This window comes from Chenopodium quinoa, unplaced genomic scaffold, assembly GCF_001683475.1.
Source record: "Chenopodium quinoa cultivar QQ74 unplaced genomic scaffold, ASM168347v1, whole genome shotgun sequence".
NCBI classification, from domain to species: Eukaryota; Viridiplantae; Streptophyta; class Magnoliopsida; order Caryophyllales; family Amaranthaceae; genus Chenopodium; species Chenopodium quinoa.
Window position 1 is genome coordinate 352468 of NW_018745542.1, and position 16445 is coordinate 368912.

Sequence of the window (16445 nt, forward strand, 5' to 3'; positions counted from 1 at the left end):
TTGATCTTATTAGGAGAATAATATGTTTAGGTTTATTTATGTTAAAGTAAATATATAGTGACTATATATTTAGGATATATAGTTAATGTAGTATATCTTTTAGGAAGATTGTTTAATATCTTATGTTGTAGGTTTTGTATAAATATTTTACAGATTGGAATAATAATTAAGTTATTCCATTCTCACTTGACCCAAAATTTATCACAGGGACGGCATAATAGCAGCATGGACTATGAGTTCCAACAAGGAATAGAGAAGATAACAACAAGTTCCACAAGAACTTAGACCGTGAGTTCCAGTAAGAAATGAAGAAAAGTGAAAGCTGGTCACCATAAGTTACTGGTCTACGGTTTCAAAATGAAACAATTCATTGAGTTTTGATGAATCACATTTATATAGGATTTATGGGCACATTTATAATTATTTTTTTAGTTTTTCGTCGCTTTTTAGGTCGCAATTGCACAAAGTGTCTGTTTAAGGTTTTATTAGACTTTGCTTGTGTTTTTCATAATGTTTCAGGCGATTTCATAGTCATTTGGACGCTTTTGAAGTGTTTGAAGATGATTCAGAAGATATTTGAATGAAATTCAATTGTTCGAGTTCATTAATCGAGGGATTTATGCTCGTGGATGTTGGCTCTAAGGATTTTATGCATGGGAAATGAATATATATAGAATCCACAAGGATCGTTATTCACTTTTCGAAATTTAATTTGAGTTTGAAACAAAGAAAAGCGATGGTTTATGAAGTCTCCTAACTAACCCTTGCTCACTCTTTTAATCATAACTTAAGTTCTACATAACAAATTGAAGAGATTCAAATTGCGTTGGGAAGTAGACTTGAATAGATTTCTAATGATAGGTCACCTTCCCCAAGAAGCCTTCTAGACTAGAAGTTATTGCTGTTTTAATCCGAGCTATATAGCCTGCAACCATACCCTGTGTCTAATCAAAGCTCCGTAGCTACTGCTAGGCTGCAGCCTAGCCTGCGCCCGAATGATATGGCGAGTGCACAACCAGCCCATGACCACGAGGCTTCATCACCGCACATTTTCACTCGTCCCTCGATTCCATTGATCTTATTCGTGCCACGTCAGCTTCTATCGTCTAATAGTATTGCAACTTATGTATATATTTTCTTATTTATTTATTTAATTATTTTTATATTAGAATTTAGGAAATTTATAAATATCTCAAGGGATATTATTTTTCCTTTATGCTACTTTTATATCCGATATTGTTTTCTTTGGAACCCTAGTTTCTCATGGAAGGCATCTCCATGGATTCTTCCATGGATGATTCTTGGATTTATTATTTCAATTCATTGAGGTATTTTATTTAGGAAAAATTGAGTTTATAAATCCCAACTTTGGGAGATTTACCATGAAAAATCCCAACTATGCATTATCCCTCAAACATCCTAACTTTGATACCCATTTTCTTTTAAAGATCCCAACAGGTCACCAAACTTGTTACTTTAGGTTACAATCCACGTGTCAACACGGGATTGGTCAAAAAATAATTCAAAAAAAAAACTAAAAAACCAAAAAAATTAAAACAACCGCCCCCACCCCATCCCGGAAAACACCCCACCTCCGCCGTATTATCGCCCCCACCCCCGACAACCTCTCCCCGTCGCCGGAATCCAACGACCAACCCTCTCCCACCCTCGAAACCCACCCCTATCGCTCCTCCCACCCTCGTGAAACTCACCCACTAACCCCCCTAACCCGAAAAACACCCTTCCCCTAACCCCCACCTTCGAAAACGCCCCCTTCCCCTTCCCCAATCGTGAGTTGATTTCAAGGGTGGGGGTAGGGAAGGGGGCGATTTCGAGGTGGGGGTTTTGGGAGGGGGTTTAACGGTTTAGGGTGGGAGGGTTTCGCGAGGGTGGGGGAGGGTTTTTCGCCGGATCTCGGCGACAGGGAGGGATTATCGGGGGTAGGGGAAGGATGGGCGCCGTTTTACAACGACAAGGAGTGGTTTTCGGGGATGAGGGGCGATTTTCTGGCAGGTTAGGGTGGGGGTGAGGTGTTTTCCAGGATGGGGTGGGGGCTGGATTGTTTTTTTTTTTTTTTTTTGAATAAATCAGATTTTTTTAAAAAAACAATTAATTTTATTTTTTGGACCTCTAAAATTCTTACAAGTGACATTTTTTTTAGAAAAAATGAGTTAACCTTCTCTTCAGGTAACCGGTCATCTAAGATCTTTAAAAGAAGATGGGTATCAAAGTTGGGATTTTTTTAGGGATAATACATAGTTGAGATTTTTCATAGTAAACCACCCAAAGTTGGGAATTATAAACTCAAATTTTCCATTTTATTTATGTTTCTTACTTTTAATTATGTTTTATTCCTTAGAGTTAGTTTAATTATTTATTTTATGTTTGAATAGTTTTATTGCTAGGGTTCGAGAATCCATGTTTATATGATGAATCTTGACTGATCTTATTGATATTTTAAGTATTAATTTCTCTAATTGATAGTGTTATATTGTTAATCTTGCAACCTGATCAATTGTTTGATTAATTATTGTTAATAAGAGTTTGAATCAAAAGCTCTTCTTACTTTTAGAGGCTTACCTACAATTAGCAATTTTGATTATGTTAGCGACCAAACTGCACATGTTGAATTGGGAGCATTAAGACCCGACCGTAGGCTTAGCCACTGATCTAGATTATTGATTAATCGAATTGTTATTCATATATATTTTGATAGATTTAGAATTATTAGCATGGTTAACCATAACCCTAGGCCTTTTAATTGTTTTTTATTCTTACTTTAATTTAGACTATCTTTTTATTCCATCGTTTTTTTTTCCTTTTTTTCTCTCAAACGTCTGCTTTCTCCTATATAACCGCTTGCACTTGCACGGTTGCAGTACAACTTACACAATTGTTTCTAATTACAATGGCTAGCTACTAGTCCATTCATGAGTAAAATAATTAGAAATAATCCGACAATAACTTTAGTTTCTCCAATTTCTTAGAAGTCAGATAGAATACCATATCCCTGTGGATTTGACTCTACTTGCCCTACTACATTGTTAGTTGATTTTGTTAGGAATTTAATTTTGACAGGTATACGACAACCTATCAAATTTTGGCAACGTTGCCGAGGAGACGTCTTAATTTATTTAGCTTCTTATTTGGTGAGATTAATCTGTATATATTTTTTCTTTCTTGTTTTTTCTTCTACTAATTCTTGTGTTTGTAGGTTTTCTTGCTCTTTTGTGGATTTATTTTAATGGCTATTTTATATTTTTCACAATATGAGAATAAGGTGTTTTGGAGATATTGTTATAGGCTTGGTGACTTTGTTGGTCCTAATCATGGAATTGAAGAATGGGATATGTGCTTAGTGATTTATAAGGGTCTAAATGAAGAAGCCAGTTTATTGTTGAGTTTATATGTAGTGAAGAATCTTTTGGTTGGGATTTTATTGAGTGGTTTGCTAGAGATACACATGAGTGGTTTGTTAGAGCCCCCCTTCCGATCTAGGTGATCATTATGGGATCGATTCTCATCACTCACCCTTGTGGCTCTCTAAACACCAAAAACAATAAAGTAGGAATTTTTATACGAAAGTTAGAATTATATGTTTCCTGAAAGGATCTTTAATTACCCATTAATTGGGAATAAAAGCATGGGTTTTAATTTAATTTTCAGCTTGTTTTACAGAATTTATAAGTGATTTAAAGAGTTTATATATTGCTGGAAATTTATATTGAATAGGTATTAATGTCTCTTTGTAATTTTGGGTTGTAGAAGACTTCCAAGTGAGTGTTTTCATTTAGTCGTGGCGATTTTGAGATTATATTCGAGGTACGTTCGCATACTAGGTAATTATTTAAGTGTATAAAAGCATGCTAGGCTTTGATTAATTAATTGCAAAGTAGTATCATGATAGGTGTTGATTGGAATTTGTTGATTGGATTGATGTTGGTGATTGATTTGTGTAGTATGAATTATTGGTGGTGAATTGTTGATGGAATTAATTATGTTGGCATGTTTATGAACCACACTTTTATTATTGGCATGATTGAGAACATGTTTAATTAAACTAAATGTTTAATTTGGTTTAGAGTATTGAAAGGGTATTTTATTATGGTTCATATAATTTTTATTTATACTATAAGCATGAGAAAGGAGCTATATATATTTAAGTGTCTATGTACACGATAATTAAATTATATTTTGGTGCCTAAGTGAACTTAAGGTGTTTTAAACACCGAGAAATAAGATTTGTGGCTCATTATGCGTTAAAGGTGTTATTTAACACCGAAATAGTTTAAAAAGGATTCAACATTATATTTATATGGTCACTAATTATTCAAGAATTAAATTGGTATGTTTGATTGCTTGAATGATTTATAATGATTGATTGTGTTATGGACTTATGGTTTGAGAGTCATCACCAAGTCTAAAAAAATGTAAATAATGTAAAGTGAAAGAGATTACGCAAAAAAACTCTTGGAACGTATATACCTTGAGTATGAACATATGGGGGGGGGGAGTTATCGGGTTTTATATTTAACCATAACTTCTAATGGGATTACAGGACGCTGTACATTCCTTTTTATTATGAGCAAGAATTCCGCCACTGACGAGTGGTTCTTTTATACAGGCACGGTTAGCTCCCGTGTTAATATTCCTTTATTGGGGCAGGTTAGGGGGGAAACCTGTTCGATGCTGTAGGGAATATTTCAAGCATTATCCCTGACTTGAACCCCACTGTGATCATACACTAAAGTACGGTGGCGTCTAAAGGGAAAGAAGATAGAGCAAAAGAGTCGCCAACAAGTTTTAGGAACTTGTAAACCGTTCACGGGGTGAAGGTTACACCCCTTAACGATCCATGAGATCGTCAACTCCAATAGGTCTGGAACCATGACTGGTAGTTCGGGGATGAAGGTACAAATCCAACTTAAAAGAGATTGAACCTGCCCTAATATAGGCCTCTACTTTATCCTGATCGTATTCATGTGCGCTTTCTGACTAACATGCAATCAATAGGATTAACCCTAAACCTATTTATCTATGTTGGTTGAATATTAATGCACAAATAAACTATTATTGGCGATCACTTGAATTATAATCAAATTAACCATAAATAAGATTATTAATTATCTTATTAAATGTGATTACAAGTACCAATTCCCTTTAAACATGCATAAAAGGTGTGATCAAGCAATAACAATAAATATATATCAAGCAATAATAAATCAAAATAATAATTATAATAACTTTAATCATCATCAAAATAATAATAATCATAATTATCATAATCATGTTCATGTTAAAGCATAATAATACCAAGATCCTAGGCATGATACTAACAAGATTAATAACAAACCCTAGCATGTCACTAAGCAATAAACATCAAAGCTTTAACCCTAACATGAATACATGATACTAACATGAATATTAGAAAGAAATAGGAAGCATCATAGGAAACACAATTGTCATATTTGATTATAGAAATTATAGTTGTTACCCTAAACATGATACTAGGAAGATCAAAACACCCTAACATGACACTAGGAATCATAATATAATAACAATCTAGACATGATTTCTAAATCATAATATCAATAAATAAATTAAAGCACTTACTTGGATTCCTCGTATCTCTTTCTAATAACAAAATACACGCGTTAGTAACTTCTAGGAAAATAATAAACAAACAATTAAACTAAATAATTGAAATAAATCTTGGGACCAAACCCTCAGAAATATCAAACCTTTCACGTCTAGGGCGAAGGCAACTTCGAACTTGGCTAGGTATGTCTAGTGTTAATGTATGAGGAATTGTGTTTGTAAAAGGGTTGGCTAGGTTTAGAAAGAGAGAGAGAGAGTAATCAAGAATTTCTTGGTGAGAGTTGATGAGAATTAGATGAGAAGGATTGATGAGAATTGATGATTGAAAACAGAATTTTAAGAGGCTATTTATAGAGAAAATCAGTCGGATAGATAAAAAAAACGAATCAGAGTTTCAACGAGAATAAAACACGATTAGCGCCAAACGCTGTTCATTAGCGCAAAGCATTGAAGGTTAGCACCACTCACGCGTTTTGTTTTTATCATATCTTTTGATCCGAAAGTCCAAATAAGGCATATAATATGTCTTTGGAAATCTCTTGAAGTCTACTTTCTAACCCAATTTGAATCAGATTTAAATCTTTTGCAGATAAAAATATATGGCCGAAATAGTGGAAGGGTATCAATTTTGGATAGAGTTTCATATTCCATTCTTATCTTTTTCGTTATAACTCGGATATAATATTATAATATATCATTGGAAAGATAATTTCAAGATCTATCCAATCATATAAGATTTGGTTAAATATTATTATGCACGAAAATAAAAGCTTAATATATTCCACTTCGTACAAAACAAGGATTCTAAAAAGGAGTAGTTTTATTCAATTTCAAACTCTTTAAAACATAATTATCAATCCTAACTCCATTAGGATTTAAAAGAACCTTCTAGATTATTCTAGAAGACTATAATCAATCCTAATAGCTTTAAGAATGATAATTAATAATAGGCCCTCCTCTAGATCATTGGGCCGCATATAAAAACCAAACCGGACCCAGTTTAGTATTTTGGCCATAATTTACTCATTACTCATCAGAATTAGGCTTATAATATATCGTTGGAAAGGTCTTTTCAATCCCCATCCAACTACACTATTATTGGACCCTTATCATGGACCAAACTAAACTGGAATGCACGTTTTTCATAAATAAGGTAAGAAAATAAATATTTTCAAAATTAGAAAGAAGAGATATTTTAATAAAAACATCCTCATCACTAGACTTTTCACACTTTCACTTTGTTCGATAATCAAATGACGTGAAAGGTATTCATTACTGCGTTTAGTTTTGGGGAGACACATTTGGGTGTCTAATGAAGCCCCCACTTTGACTGAGTTTGGAGAAACACAAGTTTCGAAAACAAAAGTCAAAGTAACGATAGGGACAGAGAATGATTCAGAACGTTCTGCGATCCTAAATCACTCTTGTAACGCCAATACCTGCAAACTAGCGTTAGTTAAACAGATAAAAGAGTTAAGAAACGCGTATATTTCACCGTCGAGCACACGTCTCTAGAGGTAACTGATTTGTTGTGACGATCTTCCGCAATCTAGAGAATACCGCCTGAAGACTGCTACGCCTGTAACTACCTCAAATTTCTGCTATGATAGTCTTCAAAAAGATCACTGCTTGTTGATCCTTAATGTTTCTATGCCAGTACGTCGGTGCTTTGCTGCTTGTGAACCAGTATGTCGGTGCTTTTGCTGTGATGACAATCCTCTTTTCTTTGGGAATAGTTGCTAACACAACTCTTGTATGATGTATGACAATCCGATTTAGGGAAAGTTGTCAATGCTTCGTAACAATCCATCCTTGGAAATGTTGCCACGATGAAGCGACAATCTGTATCTCGGAAATTTGCCAAAATCCAATTTTGGGAAAAGTTGCCAATGCTTCGTAACAATCGGTCATAAGAACTTTGCTGCGATCGACAATACACATATTGGAATATAAATCTTGAAAGCAATCCACCTTGGAAATTTTCCAATGATATGGATCTGTAGCCCTGAGTTTTATCTTTAATTTGGAGTTGGTTTCATCCCAATCAGAGTCACTGATCAAAAGTTATGACTAAAATACCACAGCCTTTCTAGTTTAATGCATATACATGAAGTCTTAACTTAGTCTTTGCTTTGGTCCTCTTTGTGGTTTGGTGTATTCCCTGATATGGAAGTTGAACATCTTGTCCGATACAAATCTGATCACGCTGCTTTGTTACTTAGAAAGAAGGGCGAAAGAAAAAAGAAGAAGGACAAAACAAAAAGTTTCAAGTTCAAAACGAGTTGGTTATTGGAGGACTCCTGTGAAAGAACTGTGAGAGAGGCTTGGGTGAGGTCCGAAGGGTGCACAACTGTTGAGAGAATAGCTACTGTAGCTCGGTGTTTGGGGATGTGGAGTTCGAAAAAATTTCAAAACTTGGACAAGCAGATTGATGATGCTGAATCTACTCTCAATTCGGCCCAAGCTCAGAGGTCTTCAGTGGAGAGTGTAATTGAATGTTAGAGGCTTGAGAAGAAGCTTGATGATTTGAATGATAAATTAGAGGCACACTGGTATATTTGGAGCAGAGTTGCGGAAGTACGAGATGGTGACAAAAACACCAAGTATTTTCACCATAATGCTTCTCAAAGAAAAAAGAAAAAATTCATTAAGGGGATTTTTGATGACTAGGGTGTTTGGAGCTTGGATGAAGAGAAAATCGAGGGTATTATTACAAAGCATTTTGAGGCACTATTATCATCTTTGACTCCTTCTGATCTTGACATCCAAGAGGCCCTTGAAAACATAAATCCAAGCATTACTCCAGCCATCAATGCAGAGCTCATGAAACCCTTTACAAAGGACGAGATTTTGGAAGCGCTGAAACAAATGCATCCATGCAAAGCCCCAGGCCCGGATGGTATGCACGCAGTTTTCTATCAGAGATTTTGGCACATTATTGGCGATGAGGTAACTTCTTTTGTTACTAGTATTTTACTCGGTTTCTCATCTCTGAAGCATGTTAACAACACTAACATTGTCTTGATCCCTAAAGTTACTTCTCCCACTATTACTACTGAATATCTCCCTATTGCTCTGTGTAATGTCCTCTATAAATTGGTGTCAAAATCTATTGTTATGCGGCTAAAAAATATTCTCCCTGATATCATCTCCGAAAATCAGAGTGCTTTTGTCCCGGGGCGTCTCATTACTGATAATGCACTCATAGCTCTAGAAATTTCTCATACTATGAAAAATATGAGTAAAAGTAAGAAATGGACGATAGCGATGAAATTGGATATGAGCAAGGCATACGACAAAGTGGAATGGGGTTTTTTGAGAAAACTTCTTCTAACTATGGGGTTTGATGGTCGATGGGTAAATTTGGTGATGGACTGTGTATCTTTGGTTTCGTACTCCTTTGTGATTAATGGAGGAGTCTGTGGGTCGGTCTCCCCAACTAGGGGTCTCCGACAAGGGGATCCTCTATCCCCTTATTTTTTTATTCTGGTGACAGATGTTTTTTTCTAGTATGTTGCAGAATAAAGTTCATGACAGGGCTCTCCATGGAGCCAAAGCTAGTCGCAATGGTCCTGAGATCTCTCACCTTTTATTTTCAGATGATAGCCTTATTTTAACAAGAGCTAACCGATAGGAATGCAAAGTTATAGTTGAATTACTCAACCAGTATGAAAAAACATCTGAGCAGAAAATTAATTATGAGAAGTCGGAGGTTTCTTTCAGTAAAGGTGTGCCTATTGAGAAAAGAGAAGGTTTGATGGAGATATTACATATGCGACAAGTTGACAGACATGAAAAGTACTTTGGTATCCCAACAAACGTTGGCCGATCAAAAAAAGTAATTTTTGAGGCAGTTTTCGACAGGATTTGGAAGAAATTGCAAGGGTGGAAAGAAAAGCTTCTCTTTAGAGCAGGGAAGGAAATTATTCTTAAATTTGTAATCCAAGCCATTCCAACTTATCTGATGGGCGTCTACAAATTTTCGAGTCTGATTATCCAACGCATTCATTCGGCTATGGCACGGTTTTGGTGGGGTTCGAGTGAGGGTAAAAGGAAAATCCACTGGAAGAATTGGGATTATATGTGTACTCTGAAATGCCTTGGGGGTATGGGATTTCGTGATTTAAGTGTGTTTAATGATGCTCTCTTGGGAAGGAAAGCTTGGAGGCTTGCGACTGCTCCTTCTTCTTTCCTTTGTCGTGTATTCAAGGCAAAGTATTACCCTCATTCCGATTTCCTTGATTCATATCTCGGCTATGCAGGGAGTTATTCGTGGCGTAGTATATGGTCTTCAAAAGCTATAGTCAAGGAGGGGGTTTTGTGGAAGGTTGGTAATGGTCGCAACATCAACTTGTGGTCGGATCCTTGGGTGGCCGATGAGGATGGACGATTTATTCTGAGCGAGGAATCTGATTCGCTGTCAAGAGTCTCTGATCTTATTGACGCTGATAGAAAAGAGTGGAAATATAATATTCTTGATGAGTATTTCAATGATAGAGATGTGCGATGTGTTTTAGAAATTCCGCTTAGTGAAGGTGACTGTGAAGACGAAATTTCATGGGCATTTTCGAAGACATGGGACTATATTGTCAGTTCCTCTTATTAACTCGGGAAGGGTTGTGATCTAGATCAATTCCACCACACGTGGACTGAAATTTGGAAGGCGGATGTGACCCCAAAGGTAAAACATTTCTTCTGGAGACTATGTTCAAAGACTCTCCCTGTGAAGAGTCTTCTGTTTAATCGTCACCTCACTATGGATAGCTATTGTCCGTGGTGCACTTAAAAATCCGAGACTGTTTCCCACGCCTTTGTGGGCTGTAGACGAGTGCAGATCCTTTGGGAAGACTGTGACTGCTCTGAAATGTCGAATTTGGGGGAGTTTAACTCCATTTATGATCTTGTGGTCAGCTGGAAAGGATTGGGTTCGAAGGTTATTCAACGAGGTATGTTCCTTGCGTGGAGTATTTGGGTGGAAAGGAATTCCAAAGTTTTCCAGAACAAGACAACCCCAAACACTGTCATTGTTGATCGAGTAACCAGATATGTAGAAGAGCAAGGTAGTTATGCCATACGGATTTATGGAACTGCTGGTTTACGTGCTCCTCCTAGTCCAAATAAATGGTGTGCTCCACCCAGGAATGTTGTGAAGATAAATGTTGATGCAAGTCTAGCTGATGTGGGTTGGGTAGGACTGGGAGCTGTAGCGAGGAACCATAAAGGCATAGTTTTAGTGGCTGCTACAAGAAGGAGCCGCGCGTTCTGGTCTCCAGAAATCGCTGAAGCAAAGTCCCTGCTATTTTCCCTGAAGCTGGGTAAGAGGTATGGTTTTTTTGAAATCATTTTGGAGTCGGACTGCAAAGTGGTTATTGATAGGCTGTCAAGGTCTTCGCAGTCAGTTGAACTTGATTCGGTTCTTGGGGATATCCTAGAGCTATGTACTTACTTTGTGTCGGTCTCTTGGTCACACGTTAAGCGTGATGGAAATTGTGTTGCGCATAATCTAGCAAAATTAGTTCCTTTTGGTTATGAACAAACTTGGGAAAATCATTGTCCCCAAGATGTTTCTTCTTATGTTCTCATGGACTCTTTGTCCCTTGATTAATGAATGGAACCATTTTTGCTCAAAAAAAAAAAAAAAAAACTTAGTCTTTGATTGAGTCTAGTCACATAGTCTAGCCACATGGTCATGACACGAGTCTTAACATGTCACCTACACTCACTAGTATTAGCACACACTTTGTCACCATGACCATGTCTTAGGTTCATGCATGAGTCGTTCTTTCCGTCACTTGAGTTGGGAGTACATATTATTCCTAATTTTTCCATTTCTCTCCATTTACTTCATCTTTTCATTCTCTACATGCTTTCCCCATATCACAATATTCATTCTTCCTACCTTCTTCTATCCATGCATGTTGAATCAATTTTGAGTCATGTGATTGACAATCGAAAAAAAACGAAGGTAATGATGAAACAAATGCACAAGACAAGCTTCTCACCAAGATTTCATTCTTTCTTCTTCTTTTTTTCAAACCCTTTCCCCCATAAGTCTAGCATAGACACCCTTTGTCTTCCTTAGATTTATTTCATAGGGTTTTTTTTTTTTTATTTTGCTCCCCTTTAAAAAAATGAGCATTTATTTCCTTACATATGATCATTGCATTCATTGCATTGCATTAAAAATAAAAATAAAAATAAAACCATGTCAAGCTAAGCACAAGGTATATCAATGATTTGAGGCACCCTTTGTAGCCACATTATATCACCTTTCACCTTTCAAATATGCAATCTTTTTTTGGTAAACCACTTTGAGCCTCGTCTAACGATAGACCCTTCATTTTTTCAACCCATATCTACCTAACTTTGGGATGGGATTGTGTGCAACTTATGCAATTTTCAATTTCATAAAAATCTTGAGTGATTCAAAAGATTAAAATAGCAAAAATAAGCAATAAATAAAAGTGTACAAAAGGGCAAGTGTTCCAATGTCTTTGATATGAAAATTTCTTTGATAAGAACACGTCTCAGATTGCGTCTCTTATCGAGTGCTCGGTACCGTGCCTGAGAAACATGAATGCCAAGTGAGTGATAGACCGCATGATCGTGATTGCCCACACTTATAAAGATAAAAAAATGCAAAAGCAAAAAAAGAGAGCGAAAATAAAATAGAGCTCAAAAGTGAGAAATCTCAAGCATAATAATACAAGGATCCAAATGCAAGGTTGCACACCTTGGGGGCTTATCTAGGGTCTTGAGCCTTTTATCCCTTTCTTCTTCAACCTTTAGCCTAACCAAGTTACAACCCTTGACCTTTTTGAGGTATACACACTTGTGCGAGGTTCGGCTAGAGCTACGTTCGGCCTGATTCCTAACGGATACGTAGGCAACCTCACGTTGAGGTGAGACCGTAATAAAAATACATTCATATTCACATTCACACACTCACACAATGATCATATCAAGGGATCTCCTATGCTCATCCCTATTCATTTAGAGATAGACTAAGGGGCTTGATCCCTACATCATTAGCTTACCTAGCCCAAGAGTCACCATCATTTGACTCTTTTCAATATCTTTTTCCACACACTTAGCCCTTGCAACCTAACTTTAGTATCACTTTCACACACCGCACAGATACATGACCAAATATACTTTCCCTTAGGAACCCTTTGTCATGAAATCTTAACATAACACTGAAGCATGCCTTGTCATGTCAAAATCTCTCATCACTCATCATTGCATCACAAAGTACGAAGTGCTTAGCCTCCGTGCCTAAGTTACCCAAATACTTTCATCATGGAGTCAACAATTGAAATAGCCTAGGATGAATAAATCCTTTCACAACATTTAACTAAGCTCATTCAACATGCACCTTCAAAAACTTCGCTTCTTTCTTTTTCGCGTCTTTCTTTTTCGGGAGAAAGTCGGTACCCTCCACAAAAATGACTAAATTTTTTTGCTTTTTTGCATTTTTGAGTCGCACGATCACAATACAATGCACACATGGGTCATGAGTCACACGTGTCATTTCACTTCGAGTCGAGTCAACCTCGAGTCAATCACAGCGAGTCGAGTTTATACCTTGAGTCGTGTCAAGTCGATGAGTCAAGCAACTCTAAACCTTTGGTCAACCCTAAAATAATTAAAGAGACTAGCAAAGTCCTATAGTCAAAGATAAATACAGGTGCATCCCAGCGGCAGCAAGATCAGGATAGGGAAGACCCTACTCCAGCGCTAGACGATAACATCTAGCAACAGATTTCAATGCCTGGCGCTAGATCCCAGCGTCTGGCGACAGAGCCAAATCGCAGCGCCAAAGGCAATTGCAGCGGCGACAGAACGCTCAACCACTCAGAGCAGTTATTTCAACCTCTTTCAGCAATTTCGGGTTCCCTGGTACGCCAGTTAGCCCCTGTAAGCAATTTGAATTGACATGATTAAGTAGTCGGCTTGATTAAAATCGCAATAAGTGATCGACCTGACGAAAGATCGTCTCACTTAGCTTAAAGCGCCTAAACATTGGCTCATCGCAGAGACACCGACATACTGGTTCATAAACAACAAAGGCACCGACATAATGCTTCACAAGCAGCAAAAGCGCCGACGCACTGGCATAGTGGAAGCAAAGTTCAAGCGAGCTTTAAAGATCGACAAGCATTGGTCTTTAGAAGTTTTCTTCGGAATATTATCGCAACAAACATTCAAGTATCAAAGCTCTTTTGTTCAGAGACACGTGGACAATTCTCTCAAAAGCTCTTTATTCAGAGACGCATGGAAATATCATCAAAGCTTTTTTGTTCAGAGACGCGTGGACATTTCTTTCAAAGCTCTTTTGTTTAGAGACGCGTGGACATGTCATTCAAGCTCTTTTTTTCAGAGACGCGTGGACATATCATTCAAGCTCTTTTGTTCAGAGACGCGTGGACATATAATTCAAGCTCTTTTTTTCAGAGACGCGTGGACATGTATTTCAAGCTCTCCTACTCAGAGACGCGTGAACAATCCTCAAAAAGAAGCTCTTTTGTTCAGAGACGCGTGGAAATTTCTTCCAAAAAAGCTTTATCGTTCAGAGACGGGTGAACATTTAAACAGCAGGATGGCGTTCCCTATATTGTGGAAAGTTATCACAACAACAAATGCAGCAACACAAATCGGTTTCCTTCGGAGACGTGTGCTCGACGGTGCAAGATACGCGTTTCTTAATCTCTTATCTGTTTTAACTAACACTAGTTTTGCAAGTATCGGTGTTATAAGAGTGATTTAGGATCGCAGTACGTTCTGAATCATTCTCTGTCCCTATCGATACTTTGATTTTTGTTTTCGAAACTTGCGTTTCTCCAAACTCAGTCAAAGTGGGGGCTTCTGTAGACACCCAAATGTGTCTCCCCAAAACCAAACCCAGTGATGAATACCTTTCATGCCATTTGATTATAAAACAAAGAGAAAGTGTGAAAAGTCTAGTGATGATGATGTTTTTATTAAAATATCTTTTCTTTCTGTTTTTGAAAATATTTCTTTTCTTACCTTATTTATGAAAAACGTGCATTCCAGTTTAGTTTGGTCCATGATAAGGGTCCAATAATAGTGTATATGGATGGGTCTTGAAAAGACCTTTCCAACGATATATTATAAGCCCAATGCCGATGAATACTGAGGAAGTTATGGCCGAAATACTAAACTGGGCCTAATTTGGTTTTTATATACAGCCCAATGATCTAGAGGAGGGCCTATTATTAATTATCATTCCTAAAGCTATTAGGATTGATTATATTCTTCTAGAATACTCTAGAAGGTTCTTTTAAATCCTAATGGAGTTAGGATTGATAATTATGTTTTAAAGAGTTTGAAATTGAATAAAACTACTCCTTTTTAGAATCCTTGTTTTGTATGAAGTGGAATATATTCAGATTTTATTTTCGTGCCTCATAATCTTTATCCAATATTTATATGGTTGGATAGATCTTGAAATTATCTTTCCAATTATATATTATAATATTAAACCAGAGCTATAACGAAAAAGATATGAATGGAATATGAAACTCTATCCAAAACTGACACCCTTCCACTATTTCAGCCATATTTTTTTATCTACAAAAGATTTTAATATGATTCTAATTGGTTTGGAAATTAGACTTCAAGATATTTCCAACGACATGTTATATGCCTTATTTGGACTTCCGGATCAAAAGATATGATAAAAACAAAAAACGCGTGAAATTGATTATTATCGCCTAACGACAAGCATTAGCGCCTGGCGCTAAGGCTTGGTGCCTAGCGCTAACCTTCAGTGTCTGGCGCTAATGACCAGCGTCTGGTGCTAATCGTGTTTTATTCTCTTTGAAACTCTGATTCGTTTTTTTATCCATCCGACTGATTTTCTGTATAAATAGCCTCTTAAAATTTTGTTTTCAATCATCAATTTACATCAATTCTTTAATTCTCTCTCTCATCAAGAATCTCTTGATTATTCTCTCTCTCTTTCTAAGCCTAGCCTTTTACAAACACAATTCCTCATACATTAACACTAGACACACCTAGCATTGTTCGAAGTTGCCTTCGCCCGAGACGTGAAAGGTTTTAATTTCTGAGGGTTTGGTCCCAAATCTAGTCTAAACTTTCTTAATTCTTTCTTTCAATTATTTAATTGTTTGTTTTATTATTTTTTTTAAAGTTACTAACGCGTGTATTTTGTTATTAGAAAGAGATATGAGGCATCCAAGTAAGTACTTTAATTGATTTATTGATGTTATGATGTAGAAATCATGCTTAGATTGTTATTTTGATTTCTAGTATCATGTTAGGATGTTTTATTGTTTCCTAGTATCATGTTTAGGGTAAAGAATAAGTTGCTTATATCAATTATGATTTCTGCGATGCTTTCTATTGTCTTTCCTAATATTCATGTTAGTATCATGTTAGGGTTATATATTTGATCCTTGATATTTAGTGACATGCTAGAGTTTGTTATTAATCTTGTTAGTATCATGCCTAAGATCTTGCTAATAATATTATGCTTTAACATGATTATAATAATTATGATTATGATTATTGTTGTGTTGAATTATATAATTTAACGTATTTTATTAATTTACGAATTGTTTCACGTAATTTGTTAAATAGCGAATTGTTTTACGTAATTTGTTAATTTACGAATTATTTTATGTTATTTGTTAATTGACGGATAACTTATATATAATTTATTATGATTATTATTATGTTGCTTGATATTTATTGTTATTGCTTGATCACACCTTTTATGCATGTTTAAAGGGAAATTAGTACTTGTAATCACGCTTAATAAGATAATTAATAATCTTGTTTAGGGTAAATATGATTGTAATTCA

The 16445-nt window shown here is 36.3% G+C and overlaps 1 protein-coding gene across 1 annotated transcript; it reads left to right on the forward strand.

Annotated features, from left to right (window-relative positions):
- The first annotated feature begins 7764 nt into the window (after positions 1–7764).
- LOC110716111 lies at positions 7765–10204 on the forward strand. Its single transcript, XM_021894745.1, has 3 exons — positions 7765–8085; positions 8269–8955; positions 9287–10204. The coding sequence occupies exons 1-3, from the start codon at positions 7765–7767 to the stop codon at positions 10202–10204; spliced, it is 1926 nt and encodes a 641-aa protein (XP_021750437.1).
- The last annotated feature ends 6241 nt before the right edge of the window (positions 10205–16445 follow it).